The sequence below is a fragment of the Phytophthora cinnamomi genome, assembly GCF_018691715.1.
Source record: "Phytophthora cinnamomi strain GKB4 chromosome Unknown Contig21, whole genome shotgun sequence".
NCBI lineage: Eukaryota > Oomycota > Peronosporomycetes > Peronosporales > Peronosporaceae > Phytophthora > Phytophthora cinnamomi.
Window position 1 is genome coordinate 1,101,590 of NW_027150954.1, and position 16,293 is coordinate 1,117,882.

A 16,293-nucleotide genomic window follows, 5' to 3' on the forward strand; every position below is an offset into this window, starting at 1 on the left:
GCGTCTGCGGGCGAAAGTCAAAGTGAGCCATCCTCGAGGAAACGCTCGGGGCATTCCACAGCGCTGAACCGAAGTCGGAGAGAGCGAGCCGAGGCTTTCGGGGGTGCGAGATGAGCTCGCCATTATCCTAGTGCTGCAATATACGCGTCATGCTTGCCGCAGGCCAATGCACACGAACTGACGCGACGCCGGATGCGCCATCGCCTGTCAGCCCCACGTTGAAGTTGAGGCGCATAGCCGCGCACCCCCAACGTGTGATTGGTCCATCCCATCCTGAAAACCGCCGATTGGATAATGAAAAATGGCTACATATTTCGAGAGGATGGCTACAGATACTTTTACTTTGAAGTGCTGAGGAGTCTACCAAACGGACTCGTAGCGTTCATAAGGAGATCTCGACAGGGTCACTGTCGTGGCGCAAGGTCACGAGTTCCTCGCGCGCAATTGCCACGGCATCGCTCTGCACCACCTCGTGGATGCACCTGGAGCAAAAAGTCCGCTTCTTCTCGAGGATGGAGCTCTGGTCGGGCCCCATGACGCACACGAGCTTCTTGACGCAGCAGCGCGAGCACACGGTGTGGTCGCAGCTCTTGCAGGTCTTCTTCCTGCCCGGGATGAAGCTGAAGCTCTTGGCGCACACCCGGCACGTGGCGTCGGCAGGCTTGTGCTTTGGCCGCTCGGCCGCGAGCTGGATCATGTCCGAGTCGTCGCTGTTCTTGCGCAGACGCCACGCGAGTTTCTTCATCTGTGCGCACTCAATGTTGCGCGAGAACGACTGCCACTGCGTAGCAATCGTCTGCAGTGCAAGAATGGCATTGCTGTGCGTGCCGCTCGACAGGTCGAAAAACCCGCGCGTGTAGCACTCGACCGTGTGGTTGGCCTTTTGCCGGTATAGCGAGCACACCGACATATTTCCTCGCGCAATGCCGAGGTCCGTGAACGCCGGTAACTGCGGGAAGCCCACCGAGTGCGAGACGTTGTAGCCGACGCGCTCGCCCCAAGGAGTTGTGATGATCCCGGTCGTGTCGAGTGTGACGTAGTCTCGGTCTTCGTACAGCCGCCACTGGATGCTCACGTGGTGGAACGGGTCGTCGACGGTAGGAGACACCAACTCCTCCAGCACTTTGCTGTCGACAACGCCGTCTCGGATGCACGAAGACTTAATCTTCAGCGACTCGTCCGTCGGCGCCACGACGCCGTACATGATGTCGTCCAACTTACCGACAACCGACCCGAGTAGCAAGAGCGAAGGGATGGCCGGTGGCGTCTCGCCGATTGAACGGGGGCGTTCGCGGTAGATGCGGATGCCCTCGACCTTGCGGGTGGGGACCCAGAGCCGGTTGTCCGGGTGGCCATCCTTGTTGACGCACAGATTGTTGTACTGGTCGAGGTTGTGCGTGACGAGCGTCGTCGCCAGCTCTTGGAGTAGCTTCTGGTCCGAGTCGGGGATCAACAGAGCCGGCAGGAACTTGGAAATGGCCACGGGCTTCGGCATGGTCTCGGCTGTTGGGGGCAAGTCTAGCAATGAGCTCCTTGCACCTTTGCAGTGGCACGCAGCGTCCGGGAAGTTCGTGCTCCGACTCGAAAAAGTGAGCGCTTGTGGATTACCCATGCCTCATCAAAATTTTCAAGGTACGCTACGCTAGTACGCCGCTCCGCAAGCAGTGGCGGATCCAGCGGAGACCTGGCCATCCCTTGACCGATCCTGCCGTTAAGCGTGTCAAGTGGAGGTTGTCAACAGGACTCGCAGCTGGCAGGGTAGAGATGTGCAGGGCGGTGGGGCCGGTCTCAACCTGAACCAACTCGATGCAAGTGTGCGTCGACGCGCCCGGAGCCCAATCATGAGCTTCAGAATGGCCTTGACAATGCCTCTCGGTGGACCCCACGCCAATAGCCCGCTCTCTCCTGCCACTGTCAATGCTGGAAACGGGATGACTCAAGCCATCGAGATGACTCAAAGCGGATGGACAAACTGCGAGCGCTCTCCAAGTCCACCAGCGCAGCTACCGAGGCCCCCATTACTACGAGTTGTTTCTGGCTGTTTCAGAGCCTGGGAGAACGGTTCCCTCGAATCCGTCGGAGCGCTTGACCCACGCTCGAGGTCTCGAGTCCCGAAATTAAGTGGTTCGCTCTTTACCAGTAAAGAGAGTCGCATTGGATTGTCTTCCGAGAAGGACGCGGCGAAAAGTCTTGAATTCGATCGCGACAGTGCTTTGCATGCCAATGCTTACCATCGAAGCCACACCAACCGAGGGAACTCGGCGCTTGCGTGCTGCCCGCCTTTCACCGACCGGACTATCCAGCAGAGGCCATGTAGTCGCTCGAGCACTGGTTCCCCGCGCATTGCTTTGTGCGGCACTGACGGAGCTCAACTCGACCGAACGCATCAGCTGCCGCCATCCAGCGCGAATGATGGCCATCTATCTAACCATCACTCCTTCCACTTCAACGTGCACTTCAAGGTACCAAAAGATCGAGAGCCACACGAGCTTCAGCATGGGTACTTCAGATCCAGAAGCACCACATTTCAATCACCTCTGAACGAGTGGAACGCAACACTTGTAAATGTAAACGGGCAGTCATATTGAAATGCTAAACGCATGGGCGTTCAACTCATAAGATGCTATGGAAATGAAGAGAGAAAATGAAAACAAGCGAGAGCTGCTTATTGCTAAGCAGCGCACAAACCTGACGACGGAGACAGCCAGTGGGGCTTCTCCTTGCAAAAAGAAATGAATGGGAAAAGCGACGCGAGCGGTGGCCGCTTAGCTTGTGCGCACGCGTGCGGCATCGGCCATGCTCTTCCAGTTGGTATCGCAGATCTTGATAAAAGACACCACACAGCCGAAGAAAATGCCCGCCGTGAGGCCGAGCCACATGCCTTCGACGCCCAGCTCCATCCGGAACGCCAGATACACACCGAAGGGCAGACCAATGACGAAGTATGCAAACAGGTTGATGTACGCACCCAACACGAGACGTCCTGTGCCGCGGAAAACACCTTGCATCACGGCGTTGATGGCATCGCACATCTGGTACGGCATCAGGAACAGCAGCGCGTGGCCCGCGAGTCCAATCGACAAGGCGTCGTTGATGAAGATTTCCGGGATGAAATAACGCGTGGCGATGATGATCACAGCGATCACAGCCGACAGGGACACAGAAAGCAACATGCCCAGCGTCGAGGCCATCTTCGCATGGTGCGGCTTGTTGCTGCCCAAGTAGTTGCCAACAAGCACGTTGGCGGCCACGGAGATGCCCAGGAAGAAATTGAATGCAAACGTAGACACGTTCACGAGCACGGAGTGGACGCTGATAGCGACGACGCTGTTGGGAAGCCAGCCAACGATCGCAGCCATGATCTCAAACGAAATCCATTCCAGCTCCATCATCACCATTCCCGGCAAACCCAACGTCAGGAACTTGCCCAGGTGGTCGATTGCTTCCTTCGGCTGCCAGCCTGGCCACCACTCGGCAGGGATGTGCGGGTTGCGCACGTAGTACGGCACCAAACACAGCGGAAGCACCAACTCCGACAACAAACGCGCGATTGCCGCACCATCAAAGCCCAACGGCGTGTAGAACGTCAGAAAGACGCCCAGTCCAAGGTTCACCAGGTTGCTGATCACCGCAATATACACCATCGGCAGCACCACGTTCTGAGCTTGCATCACCTTCTTCAACATCTCGTAGACGTACATGGCCGGAATGCCAGGTATCAGGATCTGGCTAAACCGTCCCGCAAACATAGCCACGTCCGCAGGTTGGCCGAGCATCAGCAAGACAGATTCGGTGTACCAGTTGACGAAGAAGACAGGAATCATCGCCAGGCCCAGCACAATCAAACCACTCTGGAGGTAGATACCGAGTTTCTTCGGTTTGCCAGCGCCATACGCTTGGGAGCACAGCGTGTCCATCGCCGTGGCCAGGCCGAATCCAACACCGATAGCAGTCAGGTTCAATACCATGGTCGAGAGCGCCACGCCATCCAGATACTGCTTCGTCAGCGGCGAATCCAAGTGGCCCACGAGCGTCATGCTCACCAATTCAGGGAAAAACTCGAGGACATACGTGAAAATGACAGGGTACGCCAGCGTGAACAGCTTGCGCACTTCAGTCTTTACCTCCGGGTGTGCATCATTCTCGGGCTCTTCAAGGATACCCGACTCGATGTCGGTCTCCGAATCCCGCGCGTACGACTGCAGCAGAGGGAACTCCTCCTTGTCCTTGAGCGACTTGGCCTTCGTAGCGGCCTTCTTCACAAGTACTTGTCTCTCGTAGCGGTCCGCCGCCGAAAAGGATGACGAACGGATCGGAATAGCCACCGAGTTCGTGGGGCTGTCCGAGCTGTACGACGAACTGTACGAGCTCGTGGACGTCTCGGAGTCGTCACCGGATTCCTCGGACACCTTCAAGCTGGCCTTGGCGCGTGCGGCAGCGCTGCGACTCTGTCCATTGAACTGCTTCTTGACCCTCGCTCCGCCGCGCGGACTCAGCAGCTGGTGCGCCTCCAAACTCCACTTCTCGACGTTCGACTTCCACGATGTGGCGCTCGAGTCGTCGCTGGGGGGCTCCGACTTGGCCGACTTAAGTGTACCATAACCGGCGAACTGCCGCGTCATGGCGCCCTTCTTCTTGTGCGGCTTGGCGTCCTGGGTGGTCGTCAGCGGCTGCAACTTGAGCTTGCGGGCGGTCTTGGCCTCGCCTCGAGGTTTGGGCTTGGCGGTGCCGGCCGCGTCGGCGGGCTGCCGACGCTTGGCTTGGTCTTTGATTCGGCCCGCAGCGGACGGAGTGCGGTCATGGTTTCGTATTAAGCCACTATTGCCACTACTACTGCCGGAACTGTCGCCCTCTCCGGCGCTGGAGCCGTCGTCCTCGCCGACATTGGCCACGATCATGCCCATCGTCCTCGGAGTCTGCGTGTGCGTCAGTTGGGGACTGGGGCTCGGGGCCGTTGAACAATTAGGGGCGCTTCGAGGTCTGATGCGATCGGGAGCAGGAGCTTGAAACGCCTAACAAGTGGTGTATGGATTGATTCTTAGATAAGCTGACGTCGCGACAGTCACAGATACACACACACAAACAGCATTTGCAAAAGTAAGTTAGTGCTTTTAGCTCATAGTGCAAGTTGGGGAATGGGAAAAACTATTGTAACACCCCGAAGAGGCGCCCATCGCTATTAATAGCAACACGGTCTCCGCTAAGGCCATACAAAAACCAAGATCAACCCGAAAGGTGGCATCTCCGGCAGTTGATACAAAGAGTGAGAGGTGCTACAGTACGTACACGACGTCGAGGGTGGTCCAGGTGATGCAGTCGGCAAACTTCGCCATGCAGCGGGGGTGACGAGGCTCCCTCTTTTCTAGTTTCGAGCTCGCGTTGCGTGGGGACCCAGGCAAGGCGAGGCGAGCGGCGTGGTGGTTGCAAAAAGTCCTGCAACGGGGGAGTCACTCCAAGGCGTTGGGTGGGTAGCTGCTGAGTGCGTTCGCGCGCCGCTTGGGGCTTGCTACTGAAGGTGCGGCGTCTTTCTAGGAGACTTGCGTGCGAGAGCGGCGGTTCGGAAATGATGGACAAGTCGCGTTTGGTGCGGGGACGGCCGTGTAAAAAACTGTGTTTTTAGCGGCACCGTGGAAACAGATATTGTTCATCTAACCGGATTTGAAAGGATATCAGTGTAAACGGACATACTGTATACATTGAAATGGAAATATTAAGTGCAGCAAATGTTAGAAAATCGCTGTATAAGGTTTTCAAAGGTGGATTGATTATCGTGCATCGCGGGTTTAACGTGGGTGGAGCAGGGGGATGTGTGCTTGCATTTCTTGCTTCCGCCCTCTGCGGACGAGCACGACGTCATGGCCGCGCAGGTCTGGCCTGGCCTGGCCGCGGTCCATTTCGGCCTCGAACGAGGTCAGCGTGCTGATGTTACGCATGCTTGTGTTACGCCGCTCGAGTTTGCAAAGCGCGTAGCGCAAGCAAAGCGCTTCTTGTCTCGACACCAGCTGGTTGGCCTCTCGACGCGCGACCATGGCACCGGCCACGAGAGGCGACGCCGTCGAGGCATCGATGCTGTTGTCGGCGGATACTTTATTAGAGAGAGCGTACACGCAGCGCAATTGCCGCAATTGCCGCAATTGCGAGCGCTTCAAACTGCGACACGATAAGAGACGCTGCACAAGTTGTGCGGCACAACTGGCCCAGCATGAGCCAGTTTTGCGCTGGTCTTTATTCTGCTGGCCTGCATCTTCGAGATGCGAGCTTTAAGTCGCTTTTCTGGCTGAGGTGCTGGGTACAACGCCGAGTTGAGGGCGGACCATGGCGTGCCGCTCGGCAACGGCAGGCGAGTGTGCTCGAGGAAGTCGAGGAGCTCGCCTCGGTGGAATCTCGGGGAGCTCCTCCGATCTCGCTGCACGCCGCCTGGCGTGAGGACACCCGATGACCAGGATCTTGGCGTAAAAAAAAGCGCGAGACACTGCCCTGCCAAACCCGATCAGATACGATCGAGTTTCGCGGGCTCATGAATGCGAGTGGGCCACATGAAGTTAGTCGACCACCGAATCTGAGGTAACGCACATAGGTCAGGCGATGAATTTTTATTAAAACAAATATATTTTTACAGACAAGTATCTGTAAATTTAAAAAATAAGAATCCAACCCCCTTTCAATTGTAACGTTCGCTTTCCTGATATCGCGAGTAACAACATGCAATATGCACTTTAGCCGATGTATCAAATTCAAGCATACCGCAACCATAAATCTCGATGCTTTGATTTTTTATTAAGCTTTCTCTTTTAGCGATGGACATCAAATTAATATGTTATTGTTCTGTGCGGGTGTATATTTATGTATTAGATACTTTATATTAGTTATGAATGCATGTCACGCATTCCTTTTGTTACTGCAAACACCAGATTCCTGCTAAAGCCAAAGCTATTCGTGTGTCGTCAGAATAACTGAAAGGCAAAATACATATACCCTGTACACTGGCAGTCGTCTGCGGTGCGTTTCCTCATGTCCACTGAAAGAATGGTATCCTAACTGCTTAATTAACAAAAAAATCGCGCTCAATAACGCTACACGCCGTTCGCAAAGTGACATACTCCCCCTCTATCTTGGCGTCTAGGGTTTACACCCCCGCGTTGTTTTCCTAACTACATGTATCTTGAACTCCTCGCAAAAGAATGCCGTTTCCTTCGCTTCAGTGACAGCCGCAGCACATCTTTGTGCTTGATGAGTCCCCTTTGATGCCTGCCCTGCACATCGCCAGACCCCATTCAGTAAGTACTGGTAACTACGTACGATACCTCAGTACCTCCCCTCTCGTCTCAATTAACATGGCGGCGCCAACCGTTGGCGAGGTCCGCGTCTTGGAGAACGTGTGGATCCCCGTGGACGCCTCGACGCGGTTGTCCGCCCGAATTTGGCTGCCGCAGTCCCGCACCGCCCAGAATGCCAAGCATTCCGTCGTGCTCGAGTACATTCCGTACCGGAAGTCCGACTGGACATCCACGCGGGACGCGCGGAACCACGTGTGGCTGGCGCAACGCGGCTTTGCAGTGGCCCGGGTGGACATCCGAGGCTCCGGCAACAGTGAGGGCCACTACTACGGGGAGTACACGCTGCAGGAGCTGCAGGACGGAGTCCAGGTCATCGAGTGGCTGGCGGCCCAGAGCTGGTGCACCGGTCGCGTGGGCGTCTTCGGCAAGAGCTGGGGCGGCTTCAATGGCCTGCAATTGGCCGCAATGGCCCCTCCTGCTCTGCGCGGGGTGGTGTCCCTCTACTCTATTGACGACCGCAGCGCGGACGACGTGCACTACATGGGGGGCGCAGTTTTGGGCTCCGAGGCGCTGAGTTGGGCCACCGTCATGTTCAGCTTGAACGGATTGCCCATGGCACCGGAGACCGTGGGGTCCGAGGACCAGTGGAAGGCTCGGTGGCGACAGAGGCTGGACAAGCTGTTCCCGTGGCTGCACGAGTGGCTCGCCCACCAGACCCGAGATGAATTCTGGGAGCACGGCTCGATCTGCGAGTCCTATGACACCGTGACGTGCCCGGTGCTGGAGATCGGCGGCTGGAACGACGGGTACTTCAACGGCGTGGCGAGGATGGTCAAGGGCATGAAGAACTCCCCGAGCAAGGGCGTCATCGGGCCGTGGAGCCACAATTGGCCGAACCACGCAACGCCAGGACCTCAGATCGGGTTCCTGGAAATGTGTCGGCAGTGGTGGGAGCACTCGCTGAACGGCAAAATGGACGAGGCGGCGGCGAACTTCCCGGACCTGCAGTTGTTTGTGAAGGACGAGATCGACAACCCGACGGCGAGGATTCTAGAGTACCCCGGCAAGTGGTGTGGCGTGGATGATGTCGACAAGTTGGAGCAAAAGTTTGTCACGTTCTACTGCTCAAGTGAAGGGGGCTACAAACTCCAGGCTGAAGCTGAAAAGCCCAACTCCCAGGAACGCGTTATCGCGCTGAACAGCTTGCAGGGCGCGTGGAGTGGCGAATGGCTGTCGTTTGGCGGTGAAGATATGCCGGGTAATCAAGCGAGCGAGGATGCCATAGCGACGACGTGGTCGACTGGGCCACTGAAGGAAGATATTGAGATCATTGGTCGGCCTGAGATAAGCCTTCTCGTCAAGTCCAACAAACCCCAGGCTCTCATCATGGCGCGACTGAGTGACGTTGCTCCTTCGGGAAAGTCGACGCTGATCACTCGTGGGGTGGAAAACTTAAGCCACCGTCATGGCCACAAGCTCGAACAGTTGAAGCACATGCCAATTGGAGAAGACACTCGAGTGGTTTGGCAGCTCAACGCCTGCGCGTACACCATGCGCGCTGGCCACACGCTTGTGCTTTCGCTTACGCCCAACTACTGGCCCATGGTTTGGCCCTCACCCGAGCCAGTGGAGTTGAAGGTCTCGTTTGCTGATGCCAACTTGATCAAGCTTCCTATTTTGCCGGAAGGACCCGCTCCGAGTGATAGTTCAGTCGCCTGTCCTGTTGAAGAGTATCCTGTCGACGCGGGGACTCCTTCGCGCACAATTTCGCTGCGAGATGCGTTGCCACTGGAACGGAACCTAACGCTGTTTCTCTCCAAGACGGACTCTACACAGCCCATGCAGCAGCTCGTGGTCAAAGAAGACCAAGGCAAAGACTTGTTGGTTGACGAAGGAATCGCGATGGAGGAAACGGCCACCAAGACGTACACCATCGATCCTCAGTGTCTACACCCACGTGTGAGTATCCAGCGCACGCTCACGTACGAGAAGCTACCGTCAAGTGAGCACAGTGAGCTCCTTGCCAAGTTCGCCAGTGAAGTGGTTGACGCGACAGAAGTCGACAATCTCAAGTTGGAGCGCACCGATTTTGCTGAGCACCCGGTATTGCCATGGAAGGTCAAGGTCGAGACGGACAGCTCCATGGCTTCAGATGCAAACACTTTTTTCTTGGAAGACCGCATGGTCGTGCGTCTGAACGACGAAGTATTTTTCGAGAAGAGCTGGGAGAAGGAGATCCCTCGTGTTTTTCTTTAGTTTCATCAAGAACGCGAAATAACTAGAACTTACTGTCAATAAAATGTGTTCCAACCTCTTGCAGTGACAGTAGATAGCCGCTGTCAAAACAAAGCACGTCTCATCTGAAAATTGAAGGTTGATACAGTCAAGCAAGGGCAATTCCATTGTTGTCAAAGTGTACGCACGCATAGCACGCAGTATCTACATGGAAAATCATCAAAGTGATCCAACTTGCCTTCTTCAGCAAATTGCCGGATTCTTGGGTGCCACGAGTTCGGACGCCAATTTCGCGAGTGCCTCCATCGTGGCGTAGTCCTTGGTCGAAATGTTGTTGTGCGGCACGGCATCAGCAGCGCAAAGTGACGCCACCACTTCTCCATTGGGCCCGTGAACCGGGAAACCCGCGTAGAACTTGACGCCGAGGTCCTTGACGCACGGCATCTGCGAGAAGCGCATATCGCGCATGGGGTTCTTCAATATCAGAGGTTTCTCGGCGTACACGGCGTGGATACACACGTTGTTGGTACGCGGTAGCGTGAAAGCTTCCTCCGGCAGGTTGTACGAGCCCACCGCGTGGAAATTGTCGTTGTCCACGACAGACACGAAGCCGATGGGGCAGTTTAGACGCTTGGCAGCCACCTGAGCTACCAGATCCAGAGCTGCGTGGTCGTACTCGGGTTGGAGCACGCCCATCTGATCGATGGCCTGCAGTCGTCGAGCCTCTTTCTTCGGTGCTGGCATCGGAGGCATCGGGTGGTCCTCCGCCTTGGTCTTCTTGGCGTCGAACTCGAACACGTAGTCACGTTCATCGCTGTCCGCCACGACGCATTGGTCCAGACTGCTGTAGCGGTCCTTCATCACTCGCAGACTCTGGCTCAGGTAGTTCTCCACGTCCTGCGCCACTTGTTGAACTTTACTGACATTTCTGCGGCGTTTGCTCTTGCTACGAGACTTTGCCCGCTTCGCGTTAGGACTCACGAACTCGTATTCGTGGCTAGCGGCCACGGGGTTCACCAACTGGCCCAAGAAGTCCAAAGCGTGCGAGTTCTGGTTGGGGTCATCAGAGTAAAGCTGCTCCGTGAGCTCCTCGACCGAGCTCGAGTCCGACGTCATGGACGCAGTGTCTCCGTCGACGTCCATTGCGTCCAAGTGGTATTTGTCGTCATTGTACCAAAGTGCGTCATCCACAGCGACGACAGCAGGACCCAACGCCTCCAGCAAATCTTCATCATCGAATACACAAGAGTCGACTCGGTGCACGCACTGCAGACAGCATCGGTTGCGACGGAGCTCACCCACCCGAGCCTCCACCTCGTACAGCTGCGAGCATTCGCCGCAGACCATGTGACCACAGAGGTGACAGAAGAAGTCGCGACGGAAGAAGTGGAAGCGCTTGGAGCAAATGGAGCAGGCCTTCTCCAAGGACGGGTCGTCGTAACCCGTGGGGAAGTAGATGAACGTCTGGAAGCCAAAGCGGCGGCGACGCACCACGCGCTCGAATTGACGCAGAGACTTGGTCAGCACATTCAGCACATGCTTGGCCTCGGGGTTCATGATGCTTTCACGACGACGTGCTAGCTCTGTAGGGTTTGCAGCCAGCATACCGGACATCGAGCTCGTCGATGAGTTGGATGAGGTTGGATCGGTCCTTGCAGCACCGGGCTTCATGATCTCGCCGAATTGCGTCGGGGGCGTGGGGGACGCGTACCCGTGCGCGAAGATGCGGGTGACGTGGGTGTTGCTGCTCGCGAAGCCTTGGTTGTTGTGCGTGCTCTGGATGTGGAAGGCCACGCAAAGGTGGTCGACTTCGTTGCGCAGCGCCGTTCGATCCGACCTAGGGATCAGTTGGTCGTGCAGCTCCTTGGGTAGCGTCTTCATGATGTGAACGGCGCGGTCCTGACCCGGGTACTGCTGCGTGAAGGTGGAGAAACAGAGCTTCTGCGTCTTCTTGTTGGTTCCCCCCAGATCCATCGGCATCCGCGGACGCAACGTCGCAACATTGACGCCGATCAACGCCTGCTCCGGGGACTCCTCCTCCTTCTCCATATCCAGCCGCGACGCCACCACTGACTGTCGTCGCAGCTCCGACGACAACAATCGTCGCTGGCTGAAGAGAACGTCACCTTTCTTGAACTTCTTGCCGGCCAGCGCCTTCATGGTGGACTCGTACACATTGGACTCGTGCGTGATGAGCACGTTGAGCACCTCGTTCAGGTGGCAACGCAGCTCCGCCTTGGCGACTACGGCGTAGGCGATATCTCGGTCTTCATCCACAGCATCTTCCCCGGGTGTCTTGGCGAGCTCGAACAGGTCGACGCCGTGACGACGGTGGCCCTGCTTCCAGCGACGCCCATACGTGTCACGCGCAACGGCCGTGTTGAGCTTGGGCACGGTGGCGACGATGTCGTCGCAGATCTCCTGGTCAGACATGACGAGCTTTTCACGGCCATTGGGGGTCGTCACCACCAAACCGGCCGGAGCCGCGCCATAGTACTCGCTGGCTCCGTATCGAGAGCTCATGTGGTTTGCTGTGTCAATGGACACCGAAGACGAAGCCGCAAGTTGCGAAGTGAGCCTGTGCGGAGAGACCTGCCCGAGACGATAGGGATTGACCGGGCATCGACCGATGTGGGGTGGGTGGTGCGGGGGTGCGCCATTGATACGTCACAGGACGTGCAACCGGTATCTGGTCCCTTGGCCAGGGATAGTCTGAACACTGCTTTCGCGCTCCCACTTCGATGACATCGCTGATTGAGCAGTCACTCGAGATCCATGGCCGCGCGCTACATTGTACAGGGTTTTGGTGGAGACCTGAGCGATCAAGTGGATAGTTCACGGAGTCACTTCATGCGTCACTGCGAATCGGACGAGATCCATTGCAGAAGAGATGCCGACACCCTTGCGTAACGCTAGCTGCAAGCGCGTAAGGTTGTTGGTCCCACCGCGCTCAGCATTCTACTGCGTTCTGGTTGCGGCAGTAACGAGGCAAACTCACCTCTTGGTGAGACCAGACCATCCGTGCTCGACTCCGCTTCGACTTGACAACTTCAACTGCACTGTCGTTAGTAAAGTCTGACCTGCGTGGCTGATAGCAGCCGAACGTCACCGCTGGAATCGGTCCGTTCGGTTGCACTGCAACACGCGCGCAAGTCCCTCGCAACCAGACGAACCTAAACTTGCGCATGAATGGACACCGTTCCGAATCGGACCTCCGATTCCAGGGGTGACGAGGGTCTCTGCGAGTCGAAATACAGCAAACACGAAAATGTTTGTCAGAATTGTTTCGTTGCATGGCAAAGTCTTCCTACACATGTCTTCCTACACATGACACGTTCTCGATTACATCCACGCAGTGCAGTTCAGTTCAATGCTACTTCTACGTCTTCCGCTTAGTTCGCTAGAAGTCGTGGGTTGGTACTCGCCTTGGGAGCTAACAGGTCCGAGGCCAGCTTGGCAAGCGTCTCCATCGTTGCATAGTCCTTCGTGGAGATGTTGTTGTGCGCGACACCGTCGGCAGCGCACAGGGACCCCACAACCTCTCCGGTGGGGGCTCGCAACGGGAAACCTGCGTAGAACTTGACGCCCAGGTCCCCCACACACGGCATTTGAGCGAAGCGCATGTCGCGCTGCGGGTTCTTGACCACGAACGGCTTCTCTGCGTACACGGCGTGCATGCACATGTTCTCGTTGCGAGGCAGGTGGTGCACTTCCTCAGGGAGGTTGTAATTGCCGATAGCATGGAACTGTTCGTCGTCCACCATGGACACGAAGCCGATAGGACACGCGAGGCGCTCGGCCGCCACCTGCGCGATCATGTTCAAAGCCGATCGGTCGTAGTCCGACCGCAGAGCACCAGACTTCTTGATGAAATCGACACGGCGAGCGTCCTTCTGGGCGTCGGGCATCGGTGGCAGCGGGTGGTCCTCGTTGGTGACCTTCGACTTGTCGAACTCGTACTTGTAGTCTCTGGTTCGGTCATTCACGTCACAGGCGTCCACAGTGTACTTGAGCCGCGACTTGGCCAGCTCTTGAGTCACGTGGTTCTCCACACTCTCAAATACGCGCTGGGACTGCGTCTTGCGTTTCTTCTTGCTCGTCTTGGCCTTGGTCGTTTGACTTCGCACGCTACCGCTACTCCGAAGCTTGACTAGTTTGCGATTCGAAGTCGACGACGATGCTGAGCTCGCGGGGCTACCGACCAGCCGGCCCAGCATTTCTAACGCGCGACTGCGTGTCTCCGGGTCTTCGGAGCATAGCTGACCTGTGAGGTCTTCCATGTCGCCTTCCTCGTCATTCATGGTTGTTGAGCTCGAGCTTGAGCTTGAGCTCTCCCAGGCATCAGGAGGCGCTTCCACGAGAATGGGGCCAAGAGCTGGTAACAAGTCTTCATCGTCGAACTTGCACGCGTCCACACGCACCACACACAGAACGCAGCAGCGGTTCTTGCGGATCTCCCCGATGCGAGCCTCCACCTCGTAAAGCTGAGAGCAGTCTCCGCAGACCATGTGACCACAGAGCTGGCAGTAGAAGTCGCGCCGGAAGAAGTGGAAGGTCTTGCTGCAGATCGAGCAGCGCTTTTCCAGCAGCGGGTCTGCGTACTCCTTGGGGAAGTAGATGAACGACTGGAAGCCGAATCGCCTGCGGCGAATCACGCGTTCGAACTGTGCGACCGACTCGGTTAGCACGCGCATGACGTGCTTTGCTTCCGGGTTCATCAAAGCCGCGCGACGGCGACTCAAGTCCGACGCGTGAATTTTTTTCGCTGCTTCACGCTTCTTGGCCACGGATGCAGCTCGCTGCTTGCCGCTTTCGTCGCGGAAAGCCGACGATGGCCGATCGGAGGCGTAAGCATGCGCGAAAATGCGGGTAGTCTGACGGCTGCTGCCACCAGGACGCGGGGTGAACTGCAGATCGAAGCCGACAGCGATGTGGTCGATCTGACGGCGCAGTGACGAGCGTTCTGAGCTTGGGAGAACCTGGTCGTGGATGGACTTGGGCACAGTCTTCATCACGTGGACGGCGCGGTTCTTACCCGGATACTGGTGTGTACAAGTCGAAAACACGAGCTGTTGCGTGTGCTTATGGCGAGACTGCAGCTGCAGTTGCAAGCCAGCACTGGGACGCAGCGTCGCCGATGTGACAGTGATCACGCCTTGCTGTGGAGCTTCACCGTTTCCATTCTCCGCTACGGGAGCTCGTGCCTGTTCTTGGGAATTGTTGCCGAAAGCCACTCGCTGGTGGAACAACACCTCACCTTTCTTGAATTTCTTGCCGCACAACGCTTTCATTGTGGTATCGTAGGCTTCCGAGTCTTGGTGGAGCAGCACACTCAACGCTTCGTTCAAGTGACAACGCAGCTCCGTTTTGGCCACTGCCTCATGCAGGATATCGAGGTCGTCGTCGGGGTCCACAGGCGAGTAGTTCGACTCCATCTCTGCAAGCTGCACGCCTCCTCTGACATTACGCCGCTTCCACCGCGCGCCTTTCAAACCATTAAGCACAGCCGAGTGCAGCTTCGGGATCGTTGCAAGGATGTCGTCGCAGATCTCCTGGTCCGAGAACACCAACGTCTGTCGGAAGTCTTTGGTGCTGCGCACTACCAAACCATTGGCGTCTTCGCCGAATGCGACGGACCGGGTACCCGACTCGGTGACGCTGTAGTCGTAGTCAGACGCCGCATATTGACTGCCCTTTTGGTTTTCAGGGGTGTTTGGAAAGCACCACGGGTCCTTGATTTCGCGACTACTCATGGTTCCGTTGCAATAGTCGAAAGCGAGCCTCGATGTCGCCCTTGCCTGTCAGATTTGCAAGTGCTTGTCATGGTCGTGATGAGCTCGATAAAATAGATCAAACGTGTGGACAGAGGAGGAGCCCAATTGAAGCGGGTCACGCGGTGAAGCGTGTACCTCTTGCAGCGGCTGTCGCTCCGTTGACACGAAATGATACGTCGACCGAGTGCTGACGCTGGCGTGCGCTGGGGACTGGCGGAACTTGCTGACAGCTTGACCTTTTCGGGGGCAGATGGCCGCGAGAGAGACCGGTCTCATCAAGCGGCGGAGGACTGGCGGAATGATCGTTCGGTCTTTGATAGCAGGTCGTTTGACGCGACAAGTCTGATTTGCGTGAGTCGCGCACTGCGACAACGAGGCTTACAAGGAGGCAGCAGGTCCTCTTCGAGCGGTGGAAATGGCGAGGCGTTTGCCTTGTTTTTAGTGGAATTACGAGGTGACCCCTACAACGCTTCTTTGGGGACTTGAGGTTGTCGCCTGCACGTGTCGTGGAGGGTAACGGTGCAACGAACACGTTGCGGGACTTGTCGGAAGCCAGCGTCTGGCGAGGCCCTTACATCCAAGAGTGCTATGCCAGCGTGCATTCAACCAAACGTTGACGCATTTCGCCGTGTTTACCGGTATCGGTCCCAGTCGAGAATTGTCCTGTAGACGCGATACATGCATCCGTGGCCACTCTTGTCACGGAGCTCTTAGTGATGCGCGGCCTGTCTCCACAGTTACTGCGGCCGGTGTTCCCCGTTACGCACTCGGGTCTTCAGGCAGCCCACAATAAAATAACCTTCTTCACTCGCCGATGCTGAAACGTCGGACCCCGTCACCGGAATGCAGTAACTGCGTCCGCGGCAGCCATCACGGCTATTTCAGATCCGGCCATCGTCCTCCAAGACTCGGAGTCTGTCGTTCACAGCATCTCCGAGACAAAATTGTGCTCGACGTTCATAATTCAGTTCACGACCATCGGGCGCGACGTGTGCGTCAAAGTCAAG

General features: G+C 56.7%; 5 protein-coding genes across 6 annotated transcripts; 1 reads left to right on the forward strand and 4 right to left on the reverse strand.

Annotated features, from left to right (window-relative positions):
* Positions 1-382: 382 nt before the first annotated feature.
* Positions 383-1,495, reverse strand: IUM83_03624 (Peroxisomal membrane protein 4; the record flags this gene model as incomplete). The annotated part of the gene is made up of 1 exon (XM_067927642.1): positions 383-1,495. The coding sequence occupies one exon, from the start codon at positions 1,493-1,495 to the stop codon at positions 383-385; it is 1,113 nt and encodes a 370-aa protein (XP_067795453.1).
* Positions 1,496-2,765: 1,270 nt separating this feature from the next.
* On the reverse strand, positions 2,766-4,904 carry IUM83_03625 (Multidrug and toxin extrusion protein 1; the record flags this gene model as incomplete). The annotated part of the gene is made up of 1 exon (XM_067927643.1): positions 2,766-4,904. One exon carries the CDS (start codon positions 4,902-4,904, stop codon positions 2,766-2,768), a length of 2,139 nt encoding a protein of 712 aa, XP_067795217.1.
* A 2,430-nt stretch (positions 4,905-7,334) lies between these two features.
* On the forward strand, positions 7,335-9,533 carry IUM83_03626 (putative serine protease family S15; the record flags this gene model as incomplete). The annotated part of the gene is made up of 1 exon (XM_067927644.1): positions 7,335-9,533. One exon carries the CDS (start codon positions 7,335-7,337, stop codon positions 9,531-9,533), a length of 2,199 nt encoding a protein of 732 aa, XP_067795452.1.
* A 222-nt stretch (positions 9,534-9,755) lies between these two features.
* Positions 9,756-12,035, reverse strand: IUM83_03627 (uncharacterized protein; the record flags this gene model as incomplete). 2 transcript variants are annotated; one of them, XM_067927646.1, is made up of 1 exon in its annotated part: positions 9,756-12,035. In XM_067927646.1, one exon carries the CDS (start codon positions 12,033-12,035, stop codon positions 9,756-9,758), a length of 2,280 nt encoding a protein of 759 aa, XP_067795467.1. The 2 variants fall into 2 exon arrangements, with proteins under 2 accessions (XP_067795467.1, XP_067795466.1); XM_067927645.1 differs by having other exon boundaries at positions 9,756-11,480.
* Positions 12,036-12,904: 869 nt separating this feature from the next.
* On the reverse strand, positions 12,905-15,265 carry IUM83_03628 (GAF sensor protein; the record flags this gene model as incomplete). Its single annotated transcript, XM_067927647.1, has 1 exon — positions 12,905-15,265. One exon carries the CDS (start codon positions 15,263-15,265, stop codon positions 12,905-12,907), a length of 2,361 nt encoding a protein of 786 aa, XP_067795414.1.
* Between the last annotated feature and the right edge of the window lie 1,028 nt (positions 15,266-16,293).